Here is a 21,419-nt window from a genome sequence, read left to right on the forward strand (position 1 = left end):
CCTGGGAGTTAAAATTGTTGTGTTGATGCAAAGACCATGCAATAAACACAAAGAGGAATTTGATCCACATTTTAATTCAGTATAATGCCATAATCTAGGCTATATATTAGTAGAAAAAAACTCTTCCTGTACATGTCTTGCTTCATAAATTATTTCTCATTTGTAAATTCCCAACCTAAGAGGAAAGACATTTGCTGAATAAGGACAGGATCCTATAAAATCCAGAACAGAAATCTGCTTGTTTCCATATAGAGGCACATTAATAAGTTAGTAGAAACAGTGTCTCTGTGAAAAATAACAGAGAATAAAGGCTACTTCATTACACCTTTGGTTTCAAAGCCTGTGGACACCAAGGAAATCATTGCTTTCAGATTATTTTTCAGTAGTTGCAGTTTCATGTTCACCAGGCTTGCTATCTTTGTCTCATCTTCCTGTAAAAAAAAATAGAAAAATTTTATTTTTTTAGTTGAAAATCCCATAGCTATGCAAACCATAAGTTCAACAACTGACTGAAATAAAACTACAGTAAACTTACTCTATATGTTGTATAAAATTTATATCCTCATTTTTAAGTTTCTTACCATAGTGAGCTATATTTCCGTTTTGCTCCACGAAGAGCAAACACCATGATTCCACATCCATAAGACAGTGTATAGACTGTGACAAAAAACAACAAGTAACAACAGATACTACATTTTCCAAGCTGCTGGTATATCTCAAGTACTCTAAAGTTATATGATTTTTACCGTGGTACGAGTTGAGGTGCAGAATGGCCACAGCAAATGCAGTTGCAAATCCCCAGTAAACATCTGAAATGAGTCAAAAGGTTTTATTTTTTAATTAAAGTATTTCTGTGGGAATTCACCTACAATACAACAATAGGATGCACAGACATATCAGGTGAACATCAGTGTCAGCATATAAGTCATTTCACTGGTGGCATATGCATCATTTTGTGTTACATTATGGGATGTTTTAGAAATTTGTATCACTGAATTTGTGTTCATTCAAAAGCATTAGGGTTTAAAATGTTCATCTTGCCAATTTTGTATGTAATGAATGCTTCTCTGGCAGAAAAGGTGGGATAAATAACAGCAGAAACAAAAGCAGACAATAAATCAGTTTTGGCATCTGCTTTCAGACATATTGACATTTTAAATATGTATGGACCCAGAATTTCACAATGCAACTCTAATTCAAGGATAACTAACTATTAAAAAAACACCTACTGTCCAAGGCAGTGCAGGCCTGTCCAACTTCCAGAACAAGTGAAGGCCCTTTTTATATTTATTAATTTAAGGTATGTTAATAATTCATGTGAGCTATTTATCAACTAGAAACATTACACCATTCTTATCACTAGTCAAGGTCAAAATAAAATTGAATATTACTAAAATGACACTGGAGTTGCAGCCAACCAGTCTATGAGTCAGTGTTCATATAATCTATGACGGAACCTGAAAGTTCAATGGCCGATATTTTAAGTTTAGAGGAGGGTTATGCAATACTTCTTTTCTGAGGCTAAAAGCCCCTCACAGCTGATCATTAGTGGCGACATTACTTATTACATTCAGACTGACTGAGAATTACAGAGGTTTGTTACTGACCATGAACACATAAATGGACTAACAATATGATGTGTGTAGGCTATTAGTTTGAGGATGATGATTGGTTTGGTATAGCATTAGACCAGATATTTTTAAAGAAATAAAATAAGTTCTGAGATACCAGAAAGACGTACAGTGAAAGGACTACAACATGCATTTCAGAGGAAGTTTAATTATCTGGTCTTAAAACATGTCAATAAAAACTCTTATGGCTGTGCTGTGTGTAACAAGGTTATAATAGTTAACGAAAACAAACGAAATGACGAAAACTAAAATTGAAAAACCATTTTCGTTGTGTGCGTGAGTGACAGAGACAGAGTGGAGCTAAAGGACAGAGTTAGTGTTGAACTAGCATCCAGGTAAAGACTGGAGAGTTTATCACCATGAAAGGCCTTCCAAGCCCTGAACTGCACAGTTTACACGAGGAGAGAAGAGGAGGATGAAAACTAATCCATTACAGAGGTATGTGACCTGTTATAATGTTAAAAAATGTTTGATGTTACTAGCTACAGCTAGCTGAACTGAAATGAAGCAAAGTTGGCTAATAATGGAACTGGAGATGATTAAGATACGAAATATCTGCTAAGGTGTGGTTTACTGATGATGGACTGGGTTATATATGTTTATATATGTTTCTATCTGGTTTAACTGCTGGTTAGCTGGTTTATGTATGTTTCTGTCTGCTTTAACCGCTGGTTAGCTGGTTTATATATGTTTCTATCTGGTTTAACTGCTGGTTAGCTGGTTTATATATGTTTCTATCTGGTTTAACTGCTGGTTAGCTGGTTTATATATGTTTCTGTCTGGTTTACTGCTGGCTGCTTTGTGCATCTCCTCTCTCGCTTTGCACATCTTCGCATTGTTTTCACGTAAGTTACGTTGTGTATGGATCACCCCCCCAACCTGCTATAGGGAATTTATACATCATAATGTACATGTGTTTGTGTCTCTGCTTAGTCAATGAGCCGCCCTAACCTGACCCCCAAATAAAGTGTCCAGGGTAACCCACTGATTCGCGCCTCACTAATTTCTTTGAATAGGATGGTGAGGAAAGTAAAATATATGAAATAACTAAAACTAATACTAAAACTAAACTAAAACTAAGCATTCAGAAAAAAATGATAACTAATAAAACTAGCAAACATGCTCTAAAAACTAATTAAAACTAACTGAATCAGAGAAAAAAAGTAAAAAACTAAATAAAACTAAACTATAATTAAAAATCCAAAACTATTATAACCTTGGTGTGTAAGACAGCAGCTAACATAGGCTAGCTTAGCACACAGTTAGCAAACAATGAAAAATGCTCCTGAAACCAGTTTATTGGTGAAATCAAATGATATAACCACTTAACTTAAAGTTAACATTAATAGCCTAAAAAAGAAAGATCAACTATCTACAGCAGGGGTCTCAAACATGCGGCCTGGGTGCCAAATGCTGCCCGCCAGAGGTTCCAATCCGGCCGGTGGGATGAATTTGCAAAGTGCAAAAATTCCACAGTCAAGGCTGTTGAACTCATTTTAGTTCAGGTTCCACATACAGACCAGTATGATCTCAAGTAAAATAATAGCATAATGATGTATAAAAAAACATAATGACTATATTTTCTTCTCTGTTTGAAAAATTTGAAAATTATATTACACTATGCCTATAAATAATGACATCTTCAAAATTTTTGTGTTTGTTTTAGAGCAAAAAATAACATTAAATTATAAGAACATTTACATTTAGAAACTATCCTGTAACAATAAAATGTGAATTATCTGAACAAATATGAACAACCTGAAATGTCTAAACAAAATTAAGCACAATTTTAATAATTTTCTGCCTATTACTAAGTGTTCAGTGTCTTTGTAGATCCGATCCATAATGCACATGTATAAATGATAAGTTCAGGCATAATATTGATAAAATTGCACTTATTTTTCTTAAGAAATTTCAGTTTTTCTGGTTATTTCCTTTTTTTTGTTTTTTGTTTTTTTGGATTGTTTATAAAAGTAAGTACTTTCTTAATTTAATGGGGGTTTTTTGCACTAAGACAAAGACAATAATTTGGAGTTGTCACTATTTATAAGTTATTATGCAATTATTTTACTGGTCCGGCCAACTTGAGATCAAATCAGGATGAATGTGGCCCCGGAAAGAAAATGAGTTTGAGACCCCTGATCTACAGTGTATGGTTACTGATGATTAAATGCTTAACAAGCTAACTCCAGCATAGTAGCATCTTGAATTGGAGTTTTGTTGATCAAGTTAACACTATATTGTGAAAATATTGCCTCTAGCTCTCTCTGTGTGTATCTCTCTACTATTTCATAGTTATCAAAGAATTATTGGATTTTTGTCCAATATCCTTCTGATAATGCGTCTCAAGCTTGGCAGACATAGCAACAGTAACTATCATATAGATTAATGGGAACCTGCTTGCTGGCAATTTAATTATGGATAATATCTGATTATAAAAGATTTCATCAGGGGCTAACCAGTAAGCTATTAAATATGATGATAACCTCTTGTTAGAGCTGAAAATATATGTTGTTGTATTATAAAACTCAAACTTTTCATAAATTGCAGAACAAATCACTGAGTCATTCAACTTAATGTTTTTCACTGAATGTATATTATACCTCTTTTTTCATAAGGAGGGCCTTTACATTTCACTGTGTGGGCTGGTATGCCTGAAAGTGAAACAAGGAAGGACATTTGTAAAGGAATGAAACACTAGCAGTAAATTGTTGCAGAAGTTACATGATTTAATTTTTTTTTTTTTTTTTAAATTGTGTTATTCTTACCAGAAATTATGCCCACAATTTCAAACACTATGGTGAAAAATACACTGAGGCTTGATGGGACCAAGAGTGCTGGAAATGTAAAATAAACAACCTTAAAAAGAAATCACAGTGTGTGTATACCAGTGTGTGTCTAATGTCCCTCCTAATAAAGTTATTCTTACTTGAAAAATCTAGCATGAAAAAATGTACATTCTTCTGCAGGAGTATTTAAAGCTTGAACAATAGGCTACAATAAGTCTACTTACACCGATATGGTCTATAAAGGGCTGTTCCACATCCAAGGCCAAATGTGATTGCATAAAAATGGTAATACTTGTCTGAAAATGTTCAGAGGAATGAAAAAACTTAATTAAACAGCTCATTTTAAATTAATTCCATAACTTTTAGGATAGGCTATGTAAATGAATAAAAAATTATATCATACAGGAATGGTAAAAGAAGTCAACAAAATTCCCTCCATGTTCCTGAAAGAGAAACATTGTTAAAATAGCTCAGCATAAACAGAAGAACAGAAACAGTTTTAGGGTTTAACACAGCATATAGTAAGCAATAAACTGTAGGGAGAGAGAGAGACAGAGAGAGAGAGTAAAAAACGAGAAGCAGAGCAGACAGACCACAGAAAGAAAAGGATTTGTGTAAGAAGAACCAATAAGACTGGATCCAGAAATTACACAGAATTCACACAACCACAACAAATAGACCCTGAAAAACAGAGGTACATATGTAAGCTACACACCATTGTGTCTGTCAGCTGCTGACTTCGGCAACTGGGCAGGTGTTGCAACACTCATCACAGGACAACTTCCTCAACCCGTTCAACCTCTTCGTCAAGTGTTATGCAGAGAAGGAGGGAAGTCTGAGATAGGTGTTTTGCTTTCACATTCATATGCAGTACTTTATGGTGGCACTGTAGCTATTTTGAGGCTTAGGGGAAGTATGACATCATAGTTACTTCAGATAAGGTCAAGGGTAAAAAATAAAGGTAAAATATGCAATATTAAAAAAAACAGAGAGAGTTGCACAATATAATCTCTGTCTGAAGTGCATGGCATGTATTCACCAACAGAGCACTATGCTCTAGTCATATTTTCTCATTATCCTTTTATTTTGATGTATCAGGGCATTTCTTGGCTCCAAGGTAATAATAGCACCACAGGTGTGAGGGGTCTAGTGTTTCCAGGTTACGCTGATGTGTCCTGTCTCTGCTCTACTGTCGATCGGTGTGTCTATCTGTGAGGACCAATGCTCTGGGGAGAATTACAACAAGCTACAAGACTGTTGGCCTTGGCAGACAGGAGGTAGCAGGCCAATAAGCAAGAAAGACTGCAAGGAAAATATCTATCCATAAAGGAAAACACAACATAAAGTGTCTTAGCAAGGTATTGTGCCACAGCTTATCACAAGAACAGGTTTAGGACATACTGGCATTGATTCTCCAAATACAATGTGAGCTCTTTTGGGGTAACAGCAGCACTTTTTACAAAATACATTCATTCATTTCATTTTTTGATGATGGTAGTCAGGGCGCTGTCCAAAATACTGCTTTCAAAGGTATTCAATTGGGTTGAGATCTGGTGACTGTGAAGGTGATAATATACACTGTACATTATTTTTTATATGGAACAGATCCTCCCCATGAGTAGATAAATATTATCTAGCTGTTCACTTGAACCTCTTTATATTTGTTTGAATTGACTATTCTTTCTAAAAATGGACCCAAACCTTTACATGAAAATGCCCCCTATAGCAGAACAGCACCTCTGATCCCCTCAGTGTAAAGTTTGAGCATTCAGGTTTGGACTAATCTCTCATTTACTTACCAGAATATGGTGAACAATGACCCATCTGACCACAGCTCTGTAGATGTCATTTGCGCCGCTCAACTTCTCAAAAATGGATCCATCTTTGTAGTGAGGGGTTTAAGCAAGCCAAGTCTACTATAACCCCTCTCTACATAATTGTTGACTACCATTTTACTGACAGTCTGGTCACATTATGTTCTGATATTCTCAGTCATCAAATGTACTCTGTTTCCTAGTTTCCAACACCATTTATTGATGTTATTCTCATAGATCTGGGCATCTTTATCAAAAACAAGAATCATTTGGGCCTGCTAAGAACTGTATAGATCCCACAGAGCATGAGCCTGATAGAATAGAATAGAATAGAATAGAATAGAATAGAATAGAATAGAATAGAATAGAATAGAATAGAATAGAATAGAATAGAATAGAATAGAATAGGTTTTATTGTTATTACACCAGTTGTGCAACAAAATTGCACTGAAATCTATCATTCTGATCTCAGATTGTTACAAACACTCCCTCCCAACATACCACTATATTCTCTAGTCCACTGGCCCTTGTGATGCACTCACTCTAATATGCATTGGTTAGTTATAAAACTCTTTTTGGGGCACTCACTCCCCTGCCAGCATGTTCTGTAAAGTATAAAACACAGCCTTTTATTTACATCACAATGATAGTGCCTAAATCCAATTTATCCTTTCTCTTTCAGTTTGCCTGCAGCAGATGACTGAAAGAGAAAGGAACAATATAAATTATCGTCAGTCTCACATTTAAGTTGTACTTGAGGACGGTTTTAATGTTACCTAAACTGCTTTAGTTCAAGCTAACTCCTTTTAATGATTAACTCACACAAGTATTTCATTGTTGCCTTGTTCTATTTTCACTTACCAAGGTGGATATTGGAAATATGAAGCAGTCTTAAGGTCCTTGCCTGGTACAACAAAGGTTGAAATAGAAATAGAAATTAATAAGATGTTAACGCTAAGTTGTGTCAAGCGATGACCCAGTATGGATGCATTACATTTGTTATTTTTATCCATTTGTAAATCCCACCTACTAGTATTTGTATTATACCATGTTGTATACCACATCAACATGTTTGTATCATCCAGCTTTTTCTTTCCTTTTATGTTGCTGTGTTAGATCTGCTGTTGGGGAAATGGATAACACTACCACTATAAAAGAACATGGAACTTTGTCAGAAATCATTAATACTTTATAACTCCATGGTACTTGATATTATTGTTATATTATTATTTGTTGTTATAAATTATATTGCCCATTGGGATTAAAATGATATATTCTGGGAATATACCACATAAATGTACAAAAGAGACAGAACATCTAAATTTGCAGCTAAAAAGACTCTTATCAGGAAGTGAAAATCACAGGAGAGCCCAACCTTAAATAAATGAATGGACATCACAGTGGACATTTACAAAACGGAAAAACTGAGCGTTTGTTAATCATTTATTGAAACAGTTTACGTCATATTGGGGATAATAGATTCAATATGTAATGCCCTATAGGCCTGATTTTATTTTGTTTTTTCTTTTTAATTAGTTTATCTTTATTTTTAACAGAAAGGAATACTTCTTAATTTTTTGTACCTTAACCCTTTCATGCATAGTGGACAGTGGACATACAGTGGACAGTTATTTTACATCTGTTCTCTTGTATATTCATGGGTTTTGTTGTTTTAGTTCGATATCAGCCAACGCTGTGGACGCTTATGCACCATCCCATAATACACTGACATTCATGTCATCAATGTGTGTGATGGACTGCAGTGGGACGAATAAGAGTGACTGGTTGGATGTGAATGAATATTTTATATAGATGGACTTTTAGAAATGCATTTTTTGAACTGTTTTTTAATGTTTTAGTTTTTATTAATGTCTGTTTTTTTTGGCTTTTTTTTTTAATGAGAACATCAGCTGGTTCAGGGACTACAGGCAGAAATTAGCACTAGTGCTACAACCTGGCACACTATATCTCTCCTTTTTAAGGTTAATGTATATTGTGCATTGTCCTTGTCTAAGTAAATCAATAAAATGGGAAAAAAAAAAAAAAAAAACTTAGCTGTTCTTGATTAACCTGATCTGCAGTAATATGTTTTAGTGTAAATTCATTGCTAATTGTTATTAGACTGTAATCAACAGTTTTCTTAATCAAAAAGTTTATTTATTTATTTTATTTTATTATTATTATTATTATTATTATTTAAATTATTGCCAGGAATTGAGTAACAACTAGTGTTTAGAGTATACTAATATGTGAGAAAATGGCATTAGTGGCTTTAAAATGTTTTTATTTTATAGTTTTCACACAGTTTATCACTTTCTGATAATGTATTTTAAATACGTGTTTCTTTGCTTCAAAAATCAAACGCATGGTGTCCAGCTGAGTGGACATTTTTGTAACTCCATGAAAAATAGGGTCATAAAAAATTTCAGTTGCATTGTTTTTTCATGCCTAAAGAGGGGGGAAAAAATCACTCAAGAAAAAAATATTGACTAAGGTTTTCATAATTCATGCATGAAAGGGTTTTATTAAGCAAACTGTCAGTAAAGAATACGTTTTTAAAAATCCTTTAAAATAATTGTAGCCTTCTTCTAAAACCTGTAGATGGCAGTATTGTGCTAACATCTGTGCATGCATCTGTGAATTCGGTTCTCCGTGCAAAGCAAAAGCAATGCATTCTGGTCCTTGAAGTCAATATAAAACAAACGCACACAGTCTTTTAAACACTGGCGTCACATTACAAACTACATTTCCCTTCCCTGTGAAACATATTTGAATGTCTTACAGGGGTCGCTTTTTCCTCTCGATGATCTCAACAGAAGTTTCCTCTGTCAGCTATATGAAGAAGCAGAAGAAACTCTGAGAGAGGGAGAATGACAAAAGTATGGTTTAGGGTGAGGTTTGTCGAAGTCTGCTGTGGGTCAGTCAAAAGGAACTAAACGCCATTTCAGTCTCTCAACAATGCGGTTCAAACAAAGACGGCAGTGATTTTCGGTCTCGGTGCTTTCTGGGCTGGGTCCCGTTCCAGTGGTGAGTCGGCAGCTCCCCAAGATGTCCATGGACGAGCAGGAATATGCCGAAGGGGTCCTGGTGACCGAGGCCGGGCCGCAGTGGCTCCGAGCCGAGGTGGACCGTCTTTCACGAGAGCTGCGTGACACGACCCACGAAAAGATCCAGGCTGCGGAGTACGGGCTGGCGGTTCTGGAGGAGAAACAGCAGCTCCAGCAGAGATTCGACGAGTTGGAGACAGAATACGAGGCGGTCCGACAGGAACTGGACCAGCTAAAGGAGGTAACACAGGGCAGCAGTAAGCCACGTAACAGAGCTGTAGTTAAGTCAGTATTTAGAAGTGACCCTAACGGTAACGGTCTGTAAATGTCACATACACATGCCTCCGGCAGGGGCTATGGGTTTTAATTTTTTTTTATTCTTAATTATTTATTTTCCCACAGCCGCTACCGTTATGTTCACCAGCATTACCAGTCAACAGTTACCAGTCAGACACTATTTGTTCACAATAGGGATGTAATGATAGGAACATTTCATATCACGGTTATTGTGACCACAATTATCACGGTTATCATTATTATCGCGGTATTGTTGAAATTGTGCTCAAAATGTTCAAAAAGTACTAATACATGCACTGAAATAATTTAACCAAGTTGTATTTTGAAAAAAGAAAATAAATAAATAAATAAAAATAATAATTATAATTATAATAATATTAACCCAGTGGTTCCCAACCTTTTGTGCCTCCTGATCCCATTTTTACATCACAAATTTCTGGCGACCCCAGACATTCAAAATGGAGACTTTTTTTTTTTTTTTTTTGCTAAAATTAATTTGTTTTTGATCATGTAATAGTTTGCTGTGCTATATTGCAAATAAATGTTAATTTTAGACAACATTTAGTCTATATAATGTATATTATTACGGATGGAGGCAGTAAACCCAGGTGTAGATTACTGCAGAAAGGGAGAATTTTATTTTCCTTGGTCAGGATATGTACAGTCAGTCCAGCTTGGATTTACAAGGCTGACAATTAATACTGAAAAAACAATAACTCAAAAAACTATGAATTATGAAGGAGCTGCAGCATCTGAAACCGGTGACAATGAACATTTGACAGATAAACAGAACCACAGTGCTTCAGTTTCAGCTTCACAGTTTGTCATGTCTTTTGTGGATTGTGAATGTCTCTCTCAATTTACCATATTTTTTTTATTGGTAAGTTTTTTATTGTTATCAATTACTAGAAATTTCAGGCAGCCCCATTTGAATTCCAGGCAACCCCACATGGGGTCCCGACCCAAGGTTGAAAAACACTGTCTTAACCCTTAGGGGTCTGAGCCTATTTAGGCCGTTTTTCAGTACTTTTGATTTAGCCTTTATATACTATATAAAGAAATGTTTACTATACTCATGTTTGGTATCTTTTTTTCAGTACAACTGCATCTATCTCATCTACCTATTATTTTTTCACTTTAACCTACAATATCAACACAAAAGGACAGAAAACACAAACACAAAAATAATATAAAATCCGATTTGAAAAATGTTTATAATTTATTGCATAAATAACACAAAAATGCTTAATGAACCTTTTCAAAGACTTTAAAGGTGAATATTGGTTCCAAATATTAGGTATATAAAATTGAAATTGTAATAAATTAAAACTATATTCAAATATTTGACATAAAACCATATATTTACATAAGATTTTTTCCCCTAAAAGTGCCGTAATCAAACACGGTTATCATGATAATTAGAATATAAACAGTAATACTAACTGTCTGCAATTTTACTATGGTTTATCATTATACCGGTAATCGTTACATCCCTAGGTCACAATGTTATTATCGCAATTAAAAATGGTGACAGTCTTTATGAACAGCTTTGAAAAATTGTTTCTATTAAATTTAACTGAACAGTGAGTTTTGGTTCCATGTGAAAGTTAAAGAAAGCAAATTGTTAATGCGTTGGGTTTTTTTTTCGCAGGTAGAGCATAATAAACACAAAATAGCACCCACTTTGTGAAACCTGCAAGTTGAACATTCCAAACTGTTAAAATAATCAAATATTCAACGTTAACAAACAAAAAAAAGAAACTAGAAAAAAGTAAACACTGGATGGAGTGATACCAGTAGCATGACAGTCTTTTTGTTAAAATATTTTGTTTTGCTGCAAAGGATCCCAGTTGTCAGTCAATGTCAACAGATTTATCATGATTAAAAAAATAGTGACATCGATATTGATTGCTACCATAAATGTAAAGTTATAATTTCTTTCAAATTTAACACCAACTTTTCGTTCTGGGTGAAAGTTGAACAAAGCAAATGATTAATTGTCCTTTAAAAAAAATACAAAATTCTAAGCATATGCCACCAATAGCATACAATTTAAGAAACCTAAAGTAGAACTAAAAATGACTGAAATAAATAAACATTTCAATACTATAATATGCATAGTAAAAATGTAAAGTAAATCAGTTATATAAAAATATTAAAACATTTCATATTCCTTAGCTGATAGTGTAAAGCAATACTTATAAATACAAATACTTTATGATGCTGAGAACAATCTATGTTTTAGAGGTAAACATTGTAGATTGACTATTGGGAGTCCCTGCATTGGTTGTTTTACATATGTCATGCCATGTTGCTGCATGACCGAGGGGTCAGAAGGAGCACAGGGAATAAAATGTGTACACAAGAAGATTTATGTCCTACCAGTGACTGACTAAAGAAAATAGTCTGATTAAAAAAACAACAACAACAAAACCCAAAAAACATATGTTTTGAATAATGCACAAACCTGAAATGACTGTGTGGAATCCAACTTATTTTGTGATATTTCAGGTAATGTAAGATGTAACTCTAAATTACCATAACTCAAGTAAATCACATAATACTAGTAACTAATAACTACTGTGATTATTATTTCCTGGTGAGGGACAAGAATTCATGTGTTAAATAGTCATGAGTCATGCATTTGTCAAGCCTTAGTGAAGAATATTATTTCTTCCCTTATTATAAAGTACAGTTTAAGGCATTGTGTTTTTGGCAGTGTCAATTCTCTAAGTCATGCAGAATAACAGCTCAGAGATTTAACACTGCAGGATGAAAACACTGGTGCTGCCTTTTGGTCCTTTGCCTGTACTTGCTCTTGGTATGTAAGGTTGAGGCCTTCGAGCCAAGGATTTACCGTTGCAGTAGCATGTCAAATTTCCATTCCTGTGTGGCCAACCTCACAGGAAGGGCCAGACTGAACTGAAAGTGTGAAAAATGTTTCAGAATTGTTCTGCAGTTTACTCACAAATTAATCCAGAGGAAAAACTAACATCCCCTTGAGGTATTTTTACAAGTTTCCATTCTAATATCCTGAATGGTTGTTTTGAGAGATGTTTGTGCACTAGTTGTTTCTCCTGACTACAGGAAGGATACTCATTGAATTCATACATGTAGAAGAAACACACTGACATGAATTACTAATACGTTAATGGATTCTCCCATTTCCATAGCGCTGTCATGTATTTTGGTGCCATGAAGCATTAGGGCCAGATGAAGCGAAAGTGAACTTCAGTGTCAAAAATTGCAGTTTCACCTATCATTTTTCAAATAGGCTAATTTTTTAGCTCATGAGCTCTATTTTAAGGAGCTGTTTTCAGAATCCCTTGTAGAAAAAATATATATAAAGATATAATCTATGTAAAAGGAAACCTAAAAAGGACTAAAATATGTAAATGTATCATTAACTTTAGTAATAGTATTTCTTCTTGCTTGTATAAGTAATATTTTAAGTCTGTGAATCTGTAGGAACTAATTATTCAACATTACAAGAATATAGAATGGTTATGTACAATCAAATTATGTGTAAAATATGCTCTGCTATCAGCTGTATATATCACTGAAGTTGTAATATGTATGTTTAATAAAAGTGTAGTGTTTTATTTCCAGCAAAGTCTTTTATTCTGACTACTGAACAGTGACAAACTGCTGTCCCTGTGTCAAAAGTTCCCACCTATGCCTGTGTCACAACATATTTGTGTCCATAAAACTTATCTTTTAAACATTTTTATCCAATATTGATCATCACAATTGTAGTTTAACATCGTGGATAAAGCCCTATGTTTCATTTAGTATCAATTTCTTATGAGAACAACATGTTTTGTACATTTGCGTAAAGTGAAGTAAATAATGTTCATTTTAAGTCTCTGTGTCATGCAGCAGTAATTAAGTATTTTTACCCCAAAATGTGATTTCTGTATATTGTAATATGTGTCATGTGAAAGAACTTACTGAGACCTATTCATACATGTATTAAGCATGGAGATAAGTTATTTAGTTTTCAACACAGAGCTTATTGAACATGGACTGTGTCCCTGTGTCAGTGCTTCCTTGGGTTCTTCACATTCAACAGTTATGGTTACTACTACCTGACTAGTCCTCCTCAGCTGACTCTTAATAATTTTATCTATTCAGCAGCTCTTTTCACTTGGCAAAGGTGGCAATTTTCTTAGACATAGCAGAGAATGATAATCCATTTTCTATTCTAGCTAGAGGACTGTGAATATTTAGTACTGTGTAAAGACAGCTGTTTGAATAGTCCACAGGAAATGTAATAGAACTCAGCTCACATAGCAGTCAAAGTTGTGTTATTTCCACAGTGACATTATTTGATTCTTAGCATAGAGAGAAGACTAGTCACCAAGTGACTCATGGCTCAAGTCACTGTCTGTGAAACTCATGATTCTTAGTTTTAGTTTTGTTTCCCATTTTTAGCAGTGTGACACTGTCAAAGTTGTCATTCTGTCACTTTGCATTTAGACCACATGTCAGAACTGACCACTGTTAGTTTGATCAGTCTGAGTGACTCAGACAGTTACAAAATCCACATGGTGCTAGTTGGTGATGGTGGGTAGGCTGCAGTGCTGTCACTGGTTTCCAGGACTGTCTTGGACAGTAGCTATTACATCACCAGTTTGGCTGAGTGCATTTTGGCCGGATGTCTACATGCCTTTAAGTCAGCTGAATGTGGGAATGACCCCTTTAGTCTGTCCATCCTTTACTTGAAAGAATATGTTCCCAATACTGTGTAAAAGCCTGAGAGCACTTGCTTTTTAACGAGCTGTCCATCCGCAGCTTGTTTAGCAGTCTTCAAAAAGCATATACGTAACTGTGTCAAAATCTATTGTCTTTTATTTCCTTTTTGCCATACTCCTAACCATTTCTCTGTCTGTTAGCAGGATTACATACTAGTTTCCATGAAATGCAGGGCAAGGCCAAGGCAGAACCCATTACATTTTGGATAGATATTGGTCTGCCATAGGCATGAGGGTTTTGTTGAGAAGGAATTGTCTTTCAAAAAATTATATTTAATGATTAAATTGTTTTTTACTTCTCATTTGTTACCACCATATGTTTACAGTATAAGAAGAGCCATTTATTGGCATTAAGCACCAGAACATTATAAATAAAAATTGCATATCCCTCTTTTAAATGTTGTTACTTGAGTGCTGTGGTGTTTTGCTTTGTAACTGAGCTTATGGTATGGTCAAGAGATGTTCATTAAAATACAGCTGGTCAAATATTAAAAGACAAGTGCCGCATGATACTCATTTGGTGGCTCTCAAGTCTCACCTCATATGTCCCTAAACATGGAAGAAGGGAGCACAGTGGATGTTAGGATGGTATTAAAGGGGTCCCAGTCAAACCTCAAGCAGTGGATATAATGTGAAAATATAACTATACTGTTTTATCCAGTTGGTGAATTGATTATAGTAATTAGACAAAATTAATGTTATTATTTTAATATTAAATGTATGTTAATATAATCCAGTGAATGAAAGGTTATTGTGGCTGTCGGTTTTGTGTGTTTTTTTCAGATCAGCTTTGCTTGTTTCTTTTGTTTAGGCTTTTGGACAAGCTTACTCAACTCACAGGAAGGTGGCAGCAGATGGAGAAAGCAGAGAAGAGTCACTGATCCTGGAGTCTGCCAGTAAGGAGGCCCTTTACCAGCAGAAAGTATTAGAGCTGCAGAATGAGCTCCGACAAACCAAAGCTTCCTTGGTCAGCGCGCAAACTGAAAATGATCGCCTGTCATCTATTGCCCTGGAGATGAGAGAGGTGATAACCTAAATATGTCAATGCCAGTGTTGCGCTACAATGTATATATATCTTGCCAATTTGATTATCCTACTGTGACATTCTGATGCTCTATTAATAACTATTCTTGGCAAGGACACTTATGAGGTGTACATGTCTACAATTTAAAACTGTGGCACATTTTGTTGGAATCTTATGGCAGGATAGTAATCTTGTAATCTTGTAATGTTTTCAAAATCTTAAATATTTAGTGCTGGAATTAGATTTTATGCTGCTACTATTATAATACTAATTAAACTGAGATGAGAAATTGAAGAGTGATTTAAAAACTCAGCTGGAGACATGTATTTCACCATTAAGAACCAGGGTGAGAGTTGGATATAGTTCTGAAAGTGCGGAAGGGTCTTTTAGCAGTGACCCCAGCAGGAAAGATGAGGTAATGATCCACTGTGAATGACACAAAGGATGCCCTCCACCATGGCTCACTGTAGCATGGATTGGTAAGTAGACCATGTCCTCTTTCTGTCATTAGAATCGCCTGCCAAGGTCCTGCGCCGTGGTATGTGAAACATGCTGTCATGCTGCTTTTCATTTAACTTGCGTTGACCCGAGAATTACAAGGACGAAATGTACACTGCATGGGTGACATTTCCCTCAAACAGTGTGGTCTCTTGCAGCTTTCTGATCATAATATTATGTGTTTCTGTTTTTCTGTTGTTTTTTTTTGTTGTTGTTGCTTGCAGAATTCAGAGCTGGCAGAGCTGCAGCGCAGCCAACTGCGTGATGACATTAGAGAGTATAAGGTGCGAGAAACTCGTCTGTTGCAAGACAACAGTGAACTGGAGGAGGAGAACATCTCTCTTCAGAAACAAGTGTCTGTTCTGAAACAGAACCAGGTAAGACAAAAAAGTGGACTTAAGTTAAGGAATATGGTTTAAATAAAAAACTATAAAGATAAATTAATTTTCCTATTTACAATCATCAATATAATCTATAATGACATTTATTTCTAATGCAATGAAAGGTTACTGACCTTATACGTTTCACCATCTGTATAGGTGGAATTTGAAGGCTTAAAGCATGAGATACGCCGTCTGGAGGAGGACTCTCAGTGCCTACACAGTCAGCTTGAGGAAGCTATGCGTCTGAGAGAGATTGCTGAGCGACAGCTGACTGAGGCCCTGGAGACAATTAAAACCGAACGTGAACAGAAGGCCAGTCTGCGCAAGGAACTCTCCCATTATATGACCATTGGTGGCTCTGTGTACAACAGCCCCCTCAGTATCTCCATTGACAACCTAAAACTTCATGACGACCCCTCTACAGTCACAGAGCCTGACAATGATGATCTAATTCGTGGATTTGAGAATGGCTTGATCAAGACAGGTGAAAGTGAAATGAACAAGAGAGGAGAAGCCTTAAAGCCAGCTCCTAGTCTTGTGGATGACCTGCTCAGTGAACTTAACATCTCTGAAATTCAGAAGCTTAAACAGCAGCTTGTACAGGTATCTAGTTCTTGTGCCCTTTGACCACCATTTATTTATTAAATTACTGCAGTGTTGCCTCTTTCAATGTAAAGTTAAACTTTAAAAAAAAATTGTAAAAATAGTGCCATTCACTGCCACTATTCTGTGTGTATAATCACTGTGGAATAAATCCAAAATGGAATACATCTTTATATTAAATAGAAATGGGGTGAAAATTGACTAATGGACTTTGTTTTGTTGTTATATTAGGTGGAGCGGGAGAAAGTAGCACTGATTAACTCTCTACAGGAAAGCCAGAAGCAGCTGGAACAGGCATATGGAACAGTGTCTGAGCAAAAGGAAACTGTCAACAAGCTCACTGAGAACCTCAGTGCGATGAGAAAACTTCAGGCCACTAAGGAGCGCCAATCTGCTCTTGACACTGAAAAAGACAGGGACAGCCATGATGATGGCGATTACTACGAGTTGGACATCAATGGACCAGAGATCCTGCAGTGTAAATACACCGTAGCCGTGTCAGAAGCTGGAGAGCTAAGGCAGGAGCTGAAGACAGTGAGGGCAGCGTATGAGCAATGTAGAACAGAATATGAAGAAGAACGATCACGACTAGAAAGCATGGTGCAGGAGCTGAGGTCGAGTTTGACATCTCTGGAGAAGATTAGCCAGGCAGATAAAGCAGAAGTAGCTCGTCTAGAAAGGGAGCTCCATCGAGTCAGCGAGGCAGCAGGAGAATCTCTTGGCAGCCTTAATGTGGCCCAGGATGAACTTATAACTTTCAGTGAAGAGCTCGCCAATCTCTACAACCATGTGTGTATGTGCAACAATGAGACCCCTAATCGTGTCATGCTAGACTATTACAAAGAAGGGAAAGCCAAGGTAAGAAAGGGCCAAGAAGGAACAGAGCTTCAGTCTTCCATACTTATTACCAATGGGCTAATCCCTGACAGTGAGACTGGAAAATCGGACTCTAGCAGCACTACAGTTACCCCAGTTCCTATCCCAGAGCACCGGCCAGAGCCCATGAACATCTACAACCTTGTCGCTATTATCCGAGATCAGATACGCCATCTACAGCAGGCTGTGGACCGCACTACAGAGCTGTCCCGTCAGAGACTGGCCAATCTGGAACTGAGTACAGTGGCAGACAAAGACAAAGAGGCTTGCATGGAAGAGATTCTCAAACTGAAATCACTGCTTAGCACCAAAAGAGAACAGATTGCCACCCTCAGAGCTGTTCTCAAGGCCAACAAACAGGTTTGTGTGAATGATTGCCTGCTGTGTTTACTTTCATGGGAAGGATGCTCATTATTTCTGTAAATGACGGGTATAGTAGAAATGTCAGCTGCCTTCAGCAAAGCATGCCCACTGAATTTAGACTTTATGAAAGTGCATTATATAATTGTTCATTATATAACATCTTTTTGCCTTCAGACAGCTGAGGTTGCTCTGGCTAACCTGAAGAGTAAGTATGACAGCGAGAAGGCAATGGTCACTGAGACGATGATGAAGCTCCGCAATGAACTTAAGGCTCTGAAAGAGGATGCTGCTACATTCTCCTCTCTGCGAGCCATGTTCGCTACAAGGTATGATAATGTATAATCATTGGTATGCAGTTCATTCCTTACAGTCATGTGGTCGCCTACTGGCTGAGTGGTTCAAACCATACAAACCATGATGGATATCTATGGAGATGTTGATATATGATGTATTGTGCACATTTAGATTCTTTAGACTGGCATGTCATTGTATTGTTAGAAGAAAGAACACAACTTTAGCTTCTTGTGTTCTAAGTGACCGTCTATATATGTTTGTGAGAAAGGCACAAAGCATTGTGGGAGTAGTCTGATGTAATACTTGTGTGAGTCAGCGAGCAGAGCCCTCATCCTCCCATCTGGAAAATGCTGTCTTGGGAATTAAAAAAACATGTGACAGCAGCAGCAAATCATGGCAAATTGCTCCACCTGCTGGAGATAATGTTGATCTCCTGTTACTTTCTTTTCCCCTATTTCAACCTTTTCTCTGGTTCTCTTCTTTGTTTCTCTCAGGTGTGATGAGTATGTGACCCAGTTGGATGACATGCAGAGGCAGCTGGCTGCTGCTGAGGATGAGAAGAAGACCCTGAACTCTCTGCTGCGTATGGCCATCCAGCAGAAACTGGCCTTAACCCAGCGCCTAGAGGATTTGGAGTTTGACCATGAGCAGGCACGCCGTAACAGTGCATCAATGGCAGGAGGAAAAGGCAAAACAAAGGGAAAGGGAGCCTCTGCCGGCCATCATGTAAGTCGAAGGCAATTCTGCAGTTAACTGGAGCAAAGAAGACTGAAGCTGAGCTGAACAAACTCATGCGAGCTCTATCTTCATTAGCAAACATCATCTCAACATTGAATTATAAACAGAACAATCTGTTTAAAAGGATTTCCTGTTTTTTCCTTTCCATTTACAGTAAATCCCAGAAGCCACGTGTCGTGAAGAGATCCAACAGAGACTTTGTGACAGCTGCCAGTCTTGCGTGCTCCTGGTTTCTTCATGTCGTCTTTGTGTTTTCGTTAACCCAACAGTATTTGCCAAGGGCCTTGTTTTAGAGTGCCAAAACAAATGTTAAGGTTCTGTCCAACACTATGACTGCACAAGGTATGATGTTGCATTGTTTGCCCACTATGGTCCTTCAAAGTCTTCCAACAAAAAGCACCACTACGATAACTGAATCAGAATCAATGTTGCTGATTTCTCATTGCCTGTGTTAACTGAGCACTTTTTTTCGCTCTCACTCTTAGATCATTCTTCTGTCTTTCTACACTAATGCCAATTGTTACAAGTATTATGTGACTTTTTTACTGTGTGTGCCTGTTTATGTGCCAGATTCCTCATGAAATTTCTGGTGAAGTTAACATATATTTATTTTATAACTAAGAAAGATATCGTGATAAAAATTATGAAAACAGAATCATATTGTGTGGAATCAAACAAAAGTGACAAATGAGCTTTTCTGCCTTAGTTGTTTTACTTTTGGCCTTAGATTGATGGGTACCTCTCACTGCCCATAGAAATTAGATTTTTGATGTACTCATTTGCTAAAAAGCTCATGAAAAAAGAAAATTGATATATAGTTTTTACTTTTATGATTTCAATTTATGGAGCTTCAATTTTTTTTTGTATAACTGGGCTCTTACTGTGTAGACATGGCAGAGCTGTTACATATTCAAGGATGCTTGTTATGACTAAGGAAGAGTATTAATGCAAAACTTATTTAAAGATTTCTAAGTTAAGCTCAGATGTTAATAATATTCATAAACTTTATTCATGAAGGAGAGGTTTTAATGCAGTTGTTTTTAATACATTTTTTAAACCCTTTGTCCTGAATTTCATTGCCTGTTACCAGTACACCTACAGTGCCCTGTTGTGTTTTGTGTGTACAAGTGCAATTTGCAAACATGGCAAGTAAAAAACGTAAATGTTCATGGTATAAAAAATATTTTACACATTGTTGCTTAAATTATCGTCATTGATTTTCTTAGTTTTTACTATAACTGCAGCTGTATTTTATTGAGTCTGTTCAAGACAACAGGATATCCACATCCTATTTGTTCATAAGGGAGTTTGAGTTGAGGAGGATGGACTAAACTTGTTGAGACACTAGCAAGATTCATGATGACCTGTAGGTGTCTGTCTTTGCTAACAGTTGTGACTGGTGGAAAAAATAAATCTAATTTTCACAAATCTGAGGAAATTGTTTTTACTTAACAGCCTTCACAGTCAAAATGTACATTTTTTCTTTGAGGGATAAATAATTTCAAACAACCATGTTTCAGTACAGATGGTGCTGGTTATTCATGTATCACTTATTTGTTTTTTTTTTATGATGCACAGACATTTTCATTGGCAACTCAACACAGGCTTATCTATAATTGTGCACACAAGTTCAGTGTTCTGGTAGTTTTAGGTTCAACTGGACTGGTTTTGCTCTTTTGAAAACGTTTCATCTCTCATCCAAGAGACTTCTTCAGCTGAACCTAGAACTACCAAGAAGAATGATGACAAGTTTCAATGATGTAAATAACAAATTTACAAAAAGCACAATTCATAAAAGCTTCTTAAAAAATGCATGCAGTAAAATACACTTTAGTTGGCCTTTAATGATTGGTGCAATTTCAGTCAGGCCATCTTATATAGACTACATCTAGACTAGTGGTGTCATAAACTCATTTTAGTTCAGGGGCCACATTCAGCTAAATTTGATCTGAAGTGGGCCGAACCAGTAAAATAATTACATAATACATAAATAATGTCAACGCCAAACTTTTCTCTGTTTTAGAGCGAAAAAAAATAAATTACATTATGAAAAATTTTACATCTACAAACTATCCTTTCAAAAGATGTGAATAACCTGAACAAACTGAAAAAAAGTGTCATTTTTTTTTATTCAGCCTCAGTTTATCATTTACACATGTACGTTATAACTTAGAGATCACAGTGGATCTACAAAGACACAAAACATTTAGTAACAGGCAGAATATTGTTAATATTGTACTTATTTCTCTTAAGACATTTCAGGTTGTTCATATTTGTTCAGGTTATTCACATTTTTTGCGAAATTATA

At 36.1% G+C, this 21,419-nt stretch overlaps 1 protein-coding gene across 1 annotated transcript; it reads left to right on the forward strand.

The window, feature by feature from the left end:
* Positions 1-9,005: 9,005 nt before the first annotated feature.
* On the forward strand, positions 9,006-20,544 carry LOC115419762 (protein bicaudal D homolog 2-like). The gene is made up of 8 exons (XM_030134739.1): positions 9,006-9,522; positions 15,144-15,356; positions 16,079-16,231; positions 16,394-16,840; positions 17,072-18,076; positions 18,254-18,405; positions 18,868-19,099; positions 19,266-20,544. Exons 1-8 carry the CDS (start codon positions 9,283-9,285, stop codon positions 19,266-19,268), a joined length of 2,445 nt encoding a protein of 814 aa, XP_029990599.1. The 5' UTR covers positions 9,006-9,282; the 3' UTR covers positions 19,269-20,544.
* The last annotated feature ends 875 nt before the right edge of the window (positions 20,545-21,419 follow it).

This window comes from Sphaeramia orbicularis, chromosome 5 (genome assembly GCF_902148855.1).
Source record: "Sphaeramia orbicularis chromosome 5, fSphaOr1.1, whole genome shotgun sequence".
NCBI classification, from domain to species: Eukaryota; Metazoa; Chordata; class Actinopteri; order Kurtiformes; family Apogonidae; genus Sphaeramia; species Sphaeramia orbicularis.

Bases quoted from the DNA above. Each gene is read 5' to 3' on its own strand.
- LOC115419762 (XM_030134739.1), top strand. From the start codon at position 9,283: ATGTCCATGGACGAGCAGGAATATGCCGAAGGGGTCCTGGTGACCGAG. The intron at 16,232-16,393 runs GTAAGACAAAAA...CCATCTGTATAG, and splicing joins CTGTTCTGAAACAGAACCAG to GTGGAATTTGAAGGCTTAAA. The intron at 18,406-18,867 runs GTATGATAATGT...TGTTTCTCTCAG, and splicing joins CGAGCCATGTTCGCTACAAG to GTGTGATGAGTATGTGACCC.